Consider the following 12,764-nt stretch of genomic DNA (forward strand, 5'->3'; position numbering starts at 1 on the left):
ATGAGTGAGGAAAGATTAACAAAGAGTATATATTTGCCAGAGGTGGAGGGAGCAAGGAGAAGCGGGAGACTAAATTGGAGGTGGAAAGATGGAGTGAAAAAGATTTTGAGCGATCTGGTCCTGAACATAGAGGATGGTGAGAGGAATGCAAGGAATAGAGTGAATTGGAACGATTCGGTATACCGGGGTCGATGTGCTGTCAATGAAATGAACCAGGGCATGTGAAGCGTCTGGGGTAAACCATGGAAAGTTCTGCGGGGCCTGGATGTGTATGGGGTGCTGTGGTTTCGGTGCATTATACATGACAACTAGAGGCTGAACGTGAATGAATGTGGCCTTTTTTTCTGTTCCTGGCGCTGCCTCGCTGGAGGGGAGGGGGATGTTATTTTCGAGTGTGGCGACTGAAATGGATAAATGAAGCAAGTATGGATATGTACATGTGTATATATGTATATGTGTGTGTATGTACATGTATGTGTACGTTGAAATATATATGCATATGTACGTGTGTGGGCATTTATGTATGTACATGTGTATGTGGGTGGGTTGGGCCATTCTTCGTCTGTGTCCTTGCGCTACCTCGCTAACGCGGGAGACGGCGGTTAAAGTATAATAGATGGATAGATGAATATATATATATAAATATATATATATATATATATATATATATATATATAGAGAGAGAGAGAGAGAGAGAGAGAGAGAGAGAGAGAGAGAGAGAGAGAGAGAGAGAGAGAGAGAGAGAGAGATAGAGGGTGCATTGCTTGTCAGATGGGTGCCTGGCGGCCACACACACACACACACACACACACACACACACACACACACACACACCTCGCATATTAAGTTCGGTGTCACTTGTCATCAGTGAGCCTGAAATACCAGGGCGAGTGACGCCACCAGACCCTCTAGATCTACCCTGATTACCTGTCACCCTCAGTACCTCCCTTTCAATACCTATTCCACCTTTGACGTTATCATTTTTCTTCCTCTTATCAATATATCAGAACTAGAAGGTCAGAACGTCTGAGGCAACCAATGGGTGGAGGAGGAACCACCTGAAGGGTAGGCTTTACACACGCCACCCGCGGCTTCTACAGATACGCGTCTTCCCCTCACCGCGGCGGTAGATGCGTGAGTCGCTGCTATCAGTAAAGATCTGTGCGTCTTCTTCCTGTCTCTCCTCAACTCTCCTGCAAATATTTCTGTCTTTCTCTAGCCTCATTTGTCTCCACTTTACCTCTCTGTCCTTCCCCCGTTCCTTTTTATCTTTGCTTTGTGATCTTCTTATAGTTATCTTAACCTTCTGCTTCTCACCACAATGTGTTCCTTCCTGGTCTTCCTCAGCCACTGAACCCACTGCCCTCCCTGTCACGTGCGTCACACTCCACCTACAGCCACTGTAATACCTGTCAGTGTTCCCTTGTCCTCTTCCCTCCCACTAACCCCCTTACGGTATGACCTACCACCAAATCTCTCCTTGTTGGGCCCCTCGCGTACCCTGTCCCCGGTCGTCCGCTCCACCAGCCAGGCATGGTTGGCATCCGTGCTGCAGAGTGCGCCTTGCCGGTGCCAAGTGACGCCCCCAAGTCTTGAGAACGAGGAAAAAGTTCTGCACGATGGAATGATAGGACAGTTATGCCGTGCACTGCCAGTAACAACACTTGAAATATCTATCCAAAAAGAGTAATGACAAATGTGGAATCAAAACATGATAGTGGGGATATTCTAATGACACGAACGTACCATTTGATTGAGACACAGCTGTTGCCTCGCTGACTTAACAGAAAAGACAAAGAGAAAAGTTCTGTCAATCCAAATTTTCTGTGCAGAAAACATGGGCAGATGAGGCAGCACCTATCTACCTTCTTGTGTGACCTCGTGGGTAAAGTATTTGTCTTAACGCCCATCAGTCGCTTCCAGATCTATGACACCAGATTCTCCAGTCAACTCGCTGTTGAGCAGGAGCCCTTCCATAACCCTCGGCCACCGTGAGAGGTCATCAGAAAGTACCTCGTCCACCAGAGGAACTTAGTGGGACTGAAGATGAGACTGACCCAAGCTGCTCCAGCGTACAGGGTGCACGTCCATCATATGGATCATAGCACAACTTAGTGGGATTGATGAAGCGATTGCATCGATGGTGTGTCTATGTTTTAATACCGGTGATAGACGAAGTGAAGGCATGAAAGCAGAAACTGATCTGTACATCCTCACCGTCACGATCGCTCAGTCTATCACTAAATATGTTTTTCACCTTTAATCCCTTTCGCTATTAGCCACACCACCTTGCCCACTGTGGTTCATCTAAACACATCCTTATATTTTGTCTCTGCCACTCTTCACCCTCCTCCCCCGGCTGCCCTCACACACGGGAGAGACCGGAGTTTGCGTCGGTGCAGCTGCCTCCGCCGTGCCTCACGGTCGGTGACGTATTTAAGTGTTGTGCCATATATAGGACGGAGGCGTGGGAGCGCAGGGGGATTAGTACTGCGATGCTGTCATGTAGCATTATGCCACCCAGGGCAGGGCTCTTGATGACTCGTTGGTTCTCCTGATCCTCAACGTCACACTATACATGAGCTGTTGGGTGGCTGGTATGTTGCTGCTGCTGCTGCTGCTGTGTTTTGGTAGCGCACCACACACTCACACACCCACACACACACACACACACACACACTCACACACCCACACACACACCCACACACACACACCCACACCCACACACACACACACACACACACACACACACACACACACGAACTCCTTTACCCATACAGACGAATCAGAACCTTTACATAACCATCATTTCTTTTACGGGAAAGAACATTTCCACTCATTTTTTTTCCTAAAATGAAAGAGAATATTGAACTAACTATAATATAAGGTTATTCGAGGCATCAAAGCAACTTTGGAAAGTACTTAAGTGAACTTCCATTTCCTGCTGGACACGGCTGCATGTGAGGTGAAATGTGGCCGCTATCAGGAAGGTGGTGGTCTGAAGTGCTGTTCTCAGGCTTGGTTTTGCATCCCCTGACAAGTGTAGCTGGGTACTCACAACCTACAGCAATATTGATGTCACTTAAGATCGTACAGTACCCCAACGTTTTCTGCACATCAGTCATTTTTCAGCATGCTTTAAAGTCTTATATGAAATCACAGCTATCAACCTCCCTCGATAAGTCGGGTAAGATAATCACACAGCCACAAGGTGACAAGTCCAGAGGCTTCACGTGTCACAGATGCCTCTCAACCGGTACCGCTGCTCAGCACAATGCGCCAGTATCCAGAGCAGCAGCGGTAAGCCAGACTCTTAGCCAACTAAATATTTATTATATAAAAACTTGACTGCCGTGCCAACCTCATTCCTCCCAAGTGAGCACACCATCCGGAGGTAGCGTCCCTCTACCACACGAACTCTGAGCCAAAACACTGCACTTCCGCGGTGAACCTGACCTCTGGTGGTGGCCAACAGACCACTTACTGAAGGATGGCCCAGTGTGACTCGTGGTCCTGACCTCTGGTGGTGGCCAACAGACCACTTACTGAAGGATGGCCCAGTGTGACTCGTGGTCCTGACCTCTGGTGGTGGCCAACAGACCACCTACTGAAGGATGGCCCAGTGTGACTCGTGGTCCTGACCTCTGATGGCGACCATCGGACCACCTACTGAAGGATGGCCCAGCATGACTCGTGGTCCTGACCTCTGGTGGCGGCCATCGGACCACCTACTGAAGGATGGCCCAGTATGACTCGTGGTCCTGACCTCTGATGGTGGCCAACAGACCACTTACTGAAGGATGGCCCGGTGTGACTCGTGGTCCTGACCTCTGGTGGTGGCCAACAGACCACCTACTGAAGGATGGCCCAGTGAAAGAACGCGCCGCCATTGGGCTAAAACTGAGCACCTGGAGCGGTAAGAGGAAAACAAGGTAATGTCTGCGGGGTCTGGTTGTGTATACAGGGCTCTGGTTCCGGCGCATTGTTCATGACAGCTAGAGCATTGATATCCGCCAGTGTGGCCGTGTCTTCGTCTTTTCTTGGCGTTACCTTGCTAACGCGGGAAATGTGGAATGATATTCATATATATATATATATATATATATATATATATATATATATATATATATATATATATATATATATATTTTTTTTTTTTTTTTTTTTTTTTTGCTTTGTCGCTGTCTCCCGCGTTTGCGAGGTAGCGCAAGGAAACAGACGAAAGAAATGGCCCAACCCACCCCCATACACATGTATATACATACGTCCACACACGCAAATATACATACCTACACAGCTTTCCATGGTTTACCCCAGACGCTTCACATGCCTTGATTCAATCCACTGACAGCACGTCAACCCCGGTATACCACATCGCTCCAATTCACTCTATTCCTTGCCCTCCTTTCACCCTCCTGCATGTTCAGGCCCCAATCACACAAAATCTTTTTCACTCCATCTTTCCACCTCCAATTTGGTCTCCCTCTTCTCCTCGTTCCCTCCACCTCCGACACATATATCCTCTTGGTCAATCTTTCCTCACTCATTCTCTCCATGTGCCCAAACCATTTCAAAACGCCCTCTTCTGCTCTCTCAACCACGCTCTTTTTATTTCCACACATCTCTCTTACCCTTACGTTACTTACTCGATCAAACCACCTCACACCACACATTGTCCTCAAACATCTCATTTCCAGCACATCCATCCTCCTGCGCACAACTCTATCCATATATATATATATATATATATATATATATATATATATATATATATATATATATATATATATATATATATATATATATATAGATAGATAGATAGATAGATAGATAGATAGATAGATAGATAGATGGATAGATAGATAGATAGATAGATAGATATATAGATAGATAGATAGATAGACAGATAGATAGATGTGGCTTAAGTAATTAAGTAACAGTGTCGTCACAAATATCTACGTACATCATTAGTTACTAAACTAAGAGAGCAGATAGCCGTGCACATTGCATGAGTGGAATATTCACTCAATCTTCTCAGCCAACATAATGATGAACATGTAACAAAGATCATGGTAAAGAATACACCCAACTGTCTGACCTTCATCCTGGACATGGTATTCATATCAAGGAAGGTTAAAGCTAATCAACATTCTTCTTTTATTAGGAATAATGATGTATAGATAACACGACTAAGGTCATGAATCATATATCGCAAAAAAGAAATGAAAGTCAGATGCAGAATGGGTTTGATATCAATATATATTTTTACAAATGTTATGAACGAATCTTACCAGCTTGTTTATGTTATGTAGCAATTTTGATTTCTCTCTCTCTCTCTCTCTCTCTCTCTCTCTCTCTCTCTCTCTCTCTCTCTCTCTCTCTCTCTCTCTCTCTCTCTCTCTCTCTCTCACTGGCTCAGCCCCATGAGAGCTGATCTCCAGCATAATGAGGTTGGATACATTTTGGACTAACCTGAGTTCATATGTTGTGTCCGGCAGCGACGTGGGTCGGAGGAGGTTACATCAACGGTACGGCCGAGAAAGTGTACGACAAGGGCCTCATCTGGTGCCAGGCTCCATTTGGCTACGCCCTCTCCCTGGCGGTCGGTAAGTACTCCACGGCTTTTGCCAAGTTCCTCTCAACCCCGGCCTGACACACCAGTACCCATTTGACGGTGAGTTTATTGCTGTGTCCTGTTTTCATGACGGTCATGGAGGTGGGAGAAGGGGGGGGGGTTCCCAGTGATGTCGTCTGAATGATCTTTACGAGCGTCATTCGTAAAGTGATACATGACGGGGAGTTATAGCACTGCCAGCACCATCATACCTCTCATGATAGACTGTATTCGATATCGTCATACTAATTGAGGCGGGGTGGCGCCGGAAGTGGATGAAGGCAAGTAAGTATGAATATATATACATGTGTATATATGTGTATATATGTCTGTGTATATGTATGTATATGCGGATATGTTGATATGTATATGTACATGTATATATATTTGCGTGTATGGGCGTTTTTGTACATATATATATGTGCATATATGTGTATATATGTCTGTGTATATGTATGTATATGTGGATATGCTGACATGTATATGTACATGTATGTATATTTGCGTGTATGGGCGTTTATATATATATATATATATATATATATATATATATATATATATATATATATATATATATATATATATATATATATATATATATATATATATATATATATATATATATATATATATATATATATATATATATATATATATATATATATATATATATATATATATATATATATATATATATATATATATATATATATATATATATATATATATATATATATATATATACATATATAGGGAGCGGGGGGCTGGAAATCCTCCCCTCTCATTTTTGATTTTCCAAAGGAAGGAACAGAGAAGGGGGCCAAGTGGGGATTTCCCTCAAAGGCTCAGTCCTCTGTTCCTAAAGCTACCCCGCTACCGCGGGAAATGGCGAATAGTATGAAAAAAAAAAAAAAATATATATATATATGTATATATATATATATATATATATATATATATATATATATATATATATATATATATATATATATTCATTTATCTATTCATTTTGCTTTGTCGCCGTCTCCCGCGCCTGCGAGGTAGCGCAAGGAAACAGACGAAAGAAATGGCCCAACCCACCCCCACACACATGCACACACACACACGTCCACACACGCAAACATACTCACCCACACATCCCAACGTACACACATATATACACACACAGACACACATATATACACACATGCACACAATTCACACTGTCTGCCCCTACTCACCCCCATCGCCACCCCGCCACACACGGAATAACATCCCCCTCTCCCCTCATGTACGCGAGGCAGCGCCAGGAAAAGACAACAAAGGCCCCATTCGCTCACATTCAGTTTCCAGCTGTCATGCAATAATGCCCGAAGCCACAGCTTCCTTTCCACATCCAGGCCCCACAGAACTTTCCATGGTTTACCCCAGACGCTTCACATGCCCTGATTCAATCCATTGACAGCACGTCGACCCCGGTATACCACATCGATCCAATTCACTCTATTCCTTGCCCGCCTTTCACCCTCCTGCATATTCAGGCCCCGATTACTCAAATTCTTTTTCACTCTATCTTTCCACCTCCAATTTGGTCTCCCACTTCTCCTCGTTCCCTCCACCTCCGACACATATATCCTCTTGGTCAATCTTTCCTCACTCATTCTCTCCATGTGCCCAAACCATTTCAAAACACCCTCTTCTGCTCTCTCAACCACGCTCTTTTTCTTTCCACACATCTCTCTTACCCTTACATTACTTACTCGATCAAACCACCTCACACCACATATTGTCCGCAAACATCTCATTTCCAGCACATCCACCCTCCTCCGCACAACTCTATCTATAGCCCACGCCTCGCAACCATATAATATATATATATATATATATATATATATATATATATATATATATATATATATATATATATATATATATATATATATATATATATATATATATATATATATATATATATATATATATATCTTTCATACTATTCGCCATTTCCCGCATTAGCGAGGTAGCGTTAAGAACAGAGGACTTGGCCTTTGAGGGAATATCCTCACCTGGCCCCCCTTCTCTGTTCCTTCTTTTGGAAAATTGAAAAAAAAACGAGAGGGGAGGATTTCCAGCCACCCGCTCCCTCCCCTTTTAGTCGCCTTCTACGACACGCAGGTAATACGTGGGAAGTATTCTTTCTCCCCTATCCCCAGGGATATATATATATATATATATATATATATATATATATATATATATATATATATATATATATATATATATATATATATATATATATATATATATATATATATATATATGTATATATATATATATATATATATATATATACATATATATATATATATATATATATATATATATATATATGCATATATATATATATATATATATATATATATATATATATATATATATATATATATATATATATATATATATATATATATATATATATATATATATATATATATATATATATATATATATATATATATATATATATATATATATATATATATATATATATATATATATATATCCCTTTTATCCCTGGGGATAGGGGAGAAAGAATACTTCCCACGTATTACCTGCGTGTCGTAGAAGGCGACTAAAAGGGAAGGGAGCGGGTGGCTGGAAATCCTCCCCTCTCGTTTTTTTTTTTTAATTTTCCAAAAGAAGGAACAGAGAAGGGGGCCAGGTGAGGATATTCCCTCTAAGGCCCAGTCCTCTGTTGATAACGCTACCTCGCTAATGCGGGAAATGGCGAATAGTACGAAAGAAAAAAAGAAAGATATATATATAAATATATTTTCTTTTTTTTTCATACTATTTGCCATTTTCCGCGTAAGCGAGGTAGCATTAAGAACAGAGAACTGGGCCTTAGAGGGAATATCCTCACCTGAGCCCCTTCTCTGTTCCCTCTTTTGGAAAATTACAAAAAAAACAAGAGAGGGGAGGATTTCCAGCCACCCGCTCCCTCCCCTTTTAGTCGCCTTCTACGACACGCAGGGAATACGTGGAAAGTATTCTTTCTCCCCTATCGCCAGGGATAATATATATATATATATATATATATATATATATATATATATATATATATATATATATATATATATATATATATATATATATATATATATATGTATGTATATATATGTATGTATGTTGGTTTGCGGCAGGGGTGCGTGATGTTTCCATAGCTGTTTAATTTGTTCATGGATGGGGTTGTTAGGGAGATGAATGCATGAGTTTTGAAAGAGGGGCAAGTATGCAGTCTGTTGTGGATGAGAGAGCTTGGGATGATACAGCGCTCGTGGCTGATTCGGATGAGAAACTGCATAAGCTGGTGACTGAGTTTGGTAAAGTGTGTGAGGGAAGAAAGCTGAGAGTAAATGTGAATAAGAGCAAGGTTATTAGGTACAGTAGAGTTGAGGGACAAGTCAATTGAGAGGTAAGTTTGAATGGAGAAAAACTGGAGGTAGTGAAGTGTTTTAGATATCTGGGAGTGGATTTGGCAGCGAATGGAACCATGGAACGGAAGTGAGTCATAAGGTGGGGGAGGGGGCGAAAGTTCTGGGAGCGTTGAAGAATATGTGGAAGTCGAGAACGTTGTCTTGGAAAGCAAAAATGGGTATGTTTGAAGGAATAGAGTTCCAACAATGTTATATGGTTGCGAGGCGCTGTGCGGAGGAGGGTGGATGTGCTGGAAATGAGATGTTTGAGGGCAATATGAGGTGTGAGGTGGTTTCATCGAGTAAGTAATGAAGGGGTAAGAGGGATGTGTGGCAATAAAATGAGTGTGGTTGAGTGAGCAGAAGAGAGTGTTTTGAAATGGTTTGTTCACATGGAGAGAATGAGTGAGGAAAGATTGACAAAAAGGATATATGTGTCAGAGGTGCAGGGAACGAGAAGTGGGAGACCAAATTGTGGGAGACCAAATTGGAGGTGGAAAGATGGAATGAAAAAGATTTTAAGCGATCGGGGCCTGAACATCCAGGAGGGCGAAAGGCGTGCAAGGAATAGATTGAATTGGAACGATGTGGTATACCGGGGTCGACGTGCTGTCAGTGGATTGAACCACGGCATGTGAAGCGTCTGGGTTAAACCATGGAAAGTTCTGTGGGGCCTGGATGTGAAAAGGAAGCTGTAGTTTCGCTGCATTACACATGACAGCTACAGAGTGAGTGTGAACGGATGTGGCCTTTGTTGTCTTTTCCTAGCGCTACTTCGCGCACATGCAGGGGGAGGCGGTTGTTATTTCATGTGTAACGGGGTGGCGACGGGAATGAATAAGGGCAGACAGTATGAATTATGTACATGTGTGAATATGTATATGTGTGTGTGTATATATATATATATATATATATATATATATATATATATATATATATATATATATATATATATATATATATATATATATATATATATATATATATATATATATATATGTATATATATGTATACGTTGAGATGTATAGGTATCTGTATGTGCGTGTGTGGACATGTATGTATATACATGTGTATGTGAGTGGGTTAGGCCATTCTTTCGTCTGTTTCCTCGCGCTACCTCGCTAACGCAAGAGACAGCGACAAAGTATAATAAATAAAAAATAGATAAATACATATACATAATATATATATGTATATATATATATATATATATATATATATATATATATATATATATATATATATATATATATATATATATATCCCCTTTGCCTTTGTACAATGGCACTATGCACGCATTCCGCCAATCCTCAGGCACCTCACTATGAGTCATACATACATTAAATAACCTTACCAACCAGTCAACAATACAGTCACCCCCTTTTTTAATAAATTCCACTGCAATACCATCCAAACCTGCTACCTTGCCGGCTTTCATCTTCCGCAAAGCTTTCACTACCTCTTCTCTATTTACCAAATCATTTTCCCTAACCCTCTCACTTTGCACACCACCTCGACGAAAACACCCTATATCTGCCACTCTATCATCAAACACATTCAACAAACCTTCAAAATACTCACTCCATCTCCTTCTCACATCACCACTACTTGTTATCACCTCCCCATTTGCGCCCTTCACTGAAGTTCCCATTTCCTTGGATTGAATCAAGGCATGTGAAGCGTCTGGGGTAAACCATGGAAAGCTGTGTAGGTATGTAATTTGCGTGTGTGGACGTATGTATATACATGTGTATGGGGGGGGGGGGGTTGGGCCATTTCTTTCGTCTGTTTCCTTGCGCTACCTCGCAAACGCGGGAGACAGCGACAAAGTATAATAGATAAGTAAAAAAAAAATATATATATATATATATATATATATATATATATATATATATATATATATATATATATATATTTTTCTTTTTTTTTTTTTTTTGCTTTGTCGCTGTCTCCCGCGTTTGCGAGGTAGCGCAAGGAAACAGACGAAAGATATGGCCCAAACCAACCCCATACACATGTATATACATACACGTCCACACGCGCAAATATACATACCTACACAGCTTTCCATGGTTTACCCAGACGCTACACATGCCCTGATTCAATCCACTGACAGCACGTCAACCTCGGTATACCACATCGATCCAATTCACTCTATTCCTTGCCCTCCTTTCACCCTCCTGCATGTTCAGGCCCCGATCACACAAAATCTTTTTCACTCCATCTTTCCACCTCCAATTTGGTCTCCCTCTTCTCCTCGTTCCCTCCACCTCCGACACATATATCCTCTTGGTTAATCTTTCCTCACTCATTCTCTCCATGCCCAAACCATTTCAAAACACCCTCTTCTGCTCTATCAACCACGATCTTTTTATTTCCACACATCTCTCTTACCCTTACGTTACTTACTCGATCAAACCACCTCACACCACACATTGTCCTCAAACATCTCATTTCCAGCACATCCACCCTCCTGCGCACAACTTTATCCATAGCTCACGCCTCGCAACTATACAACATTGTTGGAACCACTATTCCTTCAAACATACCCATTTTTGCTTTCCGAGATAATGTTCTCGACTTCCACACATTCTTCAAGGCTCCCAGGATTTTCGCCCCCTCCCCCACCCTATCATCCACTTCCGCTTCCATGGTTCCATCCGCTGCCAGATCCACTCCCAGATATCTAACACACTTTACTTCCTCCAGTTTTTCTCCATTCAAACTTACTTCCCAATTGACTTGACTCTCAACCCTACTGTACCTAATAACCTTGCTCTTATTCACATTTACTCTTAACTTTCTTCTTTCACACAATTTACCAAACTCAGTCACCAGCTTCTGCAGTTTCTCACATGAATCAGCCACCAGCGCTGTATCATCAGCGAACAACAACTGACTCACTTCCCAAGCTCTCTCATCCCCAACAGACTTCATACTTGCCCCTCTTTCCAAAACTCTTGCATTCACCTCCCTAACAACCCCATCCATAAACAAATTAAACAACCATGGAGACATCACACACCCCTGCCGCAAACCTACATTCAAATGAGAGTTGAGGGCAAATGAGAGTTGGGGTGAGAGAGTATCATTAAATTTTAGGGAGAATAAAAAGATGTTCTGGAAGGAGGTAAATAAAGCGCGTAAGACAAGGAAGCAAATGGGAACTTCAGTGAAGGGCGCAAATGGGGAGGTGATAACAAGTAGGGGTGATGTGAGAAGGAGATGGAGTGAGTATTTTGAAGGTTTGTTGAATGTGTTTGATGATAGAGTGGCAGCTATAGGGTGTTTTGATCGAGGTGGTGTGCAAAGTGAGAGGGTAAGGGAAAATGATTTGGTAAACAGAGAAGAGGTAGTGAAAGCTTTGCGGAAGATGAAAGCCGGCAAGGCAGCAGGTTTGGATGGTATTGCAGTGGAATTTATTAAAAAAGGGGGTGACTGTATTATTGACTGGTTGGTAAGGTTATTTAATGTATGTATGACTCATGGTGAGGTGCCTGAGGATTGGCGGAATGCGTGCATAGTGCCATTGTACAAAGGCAAAGGGGATAAGAGTGAGTGCTCAAATTTCAGAGGTATAAGTTTGTTGAGTATTACTGGTAAATTATATGGGAGGGCATTGATTGAGAGGGTGAAGGCATGTACAGAGCATCAGATTGGGGAAGAGCAGTGTGGTTTCAGAAGTGGTAGAGGA

General features: G+C 41.8%; 1 protein-coding gene across 1 annotated transcript in view; it reads left to right on the plus strand.

The window, feature by feature from the left end:
- LOC139755470 (high-affinity choline transporter 1-like) overlaps positions 1-12,764 on the plus strand; it is a 188,350-nt gene that overhangs the window by 99,783 nt on the left and 75,803 nt on the right. Inside the window, exon 3 of the mRNA XM_071673806.1 lies at positions 5,499-5,606. Coding sequence (XP_071529907.1) covers positions 5,499-5,606 — 108 coding nt within the window. The remainder of the gene's footprint in view (positions 1-5,498; positions 5,607-12,764) is intronic.

The sequence above is a fragment of the Panulirus ornatus genome, chromosome 19 (genome assembly GCF_036320965.1).
Source record: "Panulirus ornatus isolate Po-2019 chromosome 19, ASM3632096v1, whole genome shotgun sequence".
In the NCBI taxonomy this organism is placed as follows: Eukaryota; Metazoa; Arthropoda; class Malacostraca; order Decapoda; family Palinuridae; genus Panulirus; species Panulirus ornatus.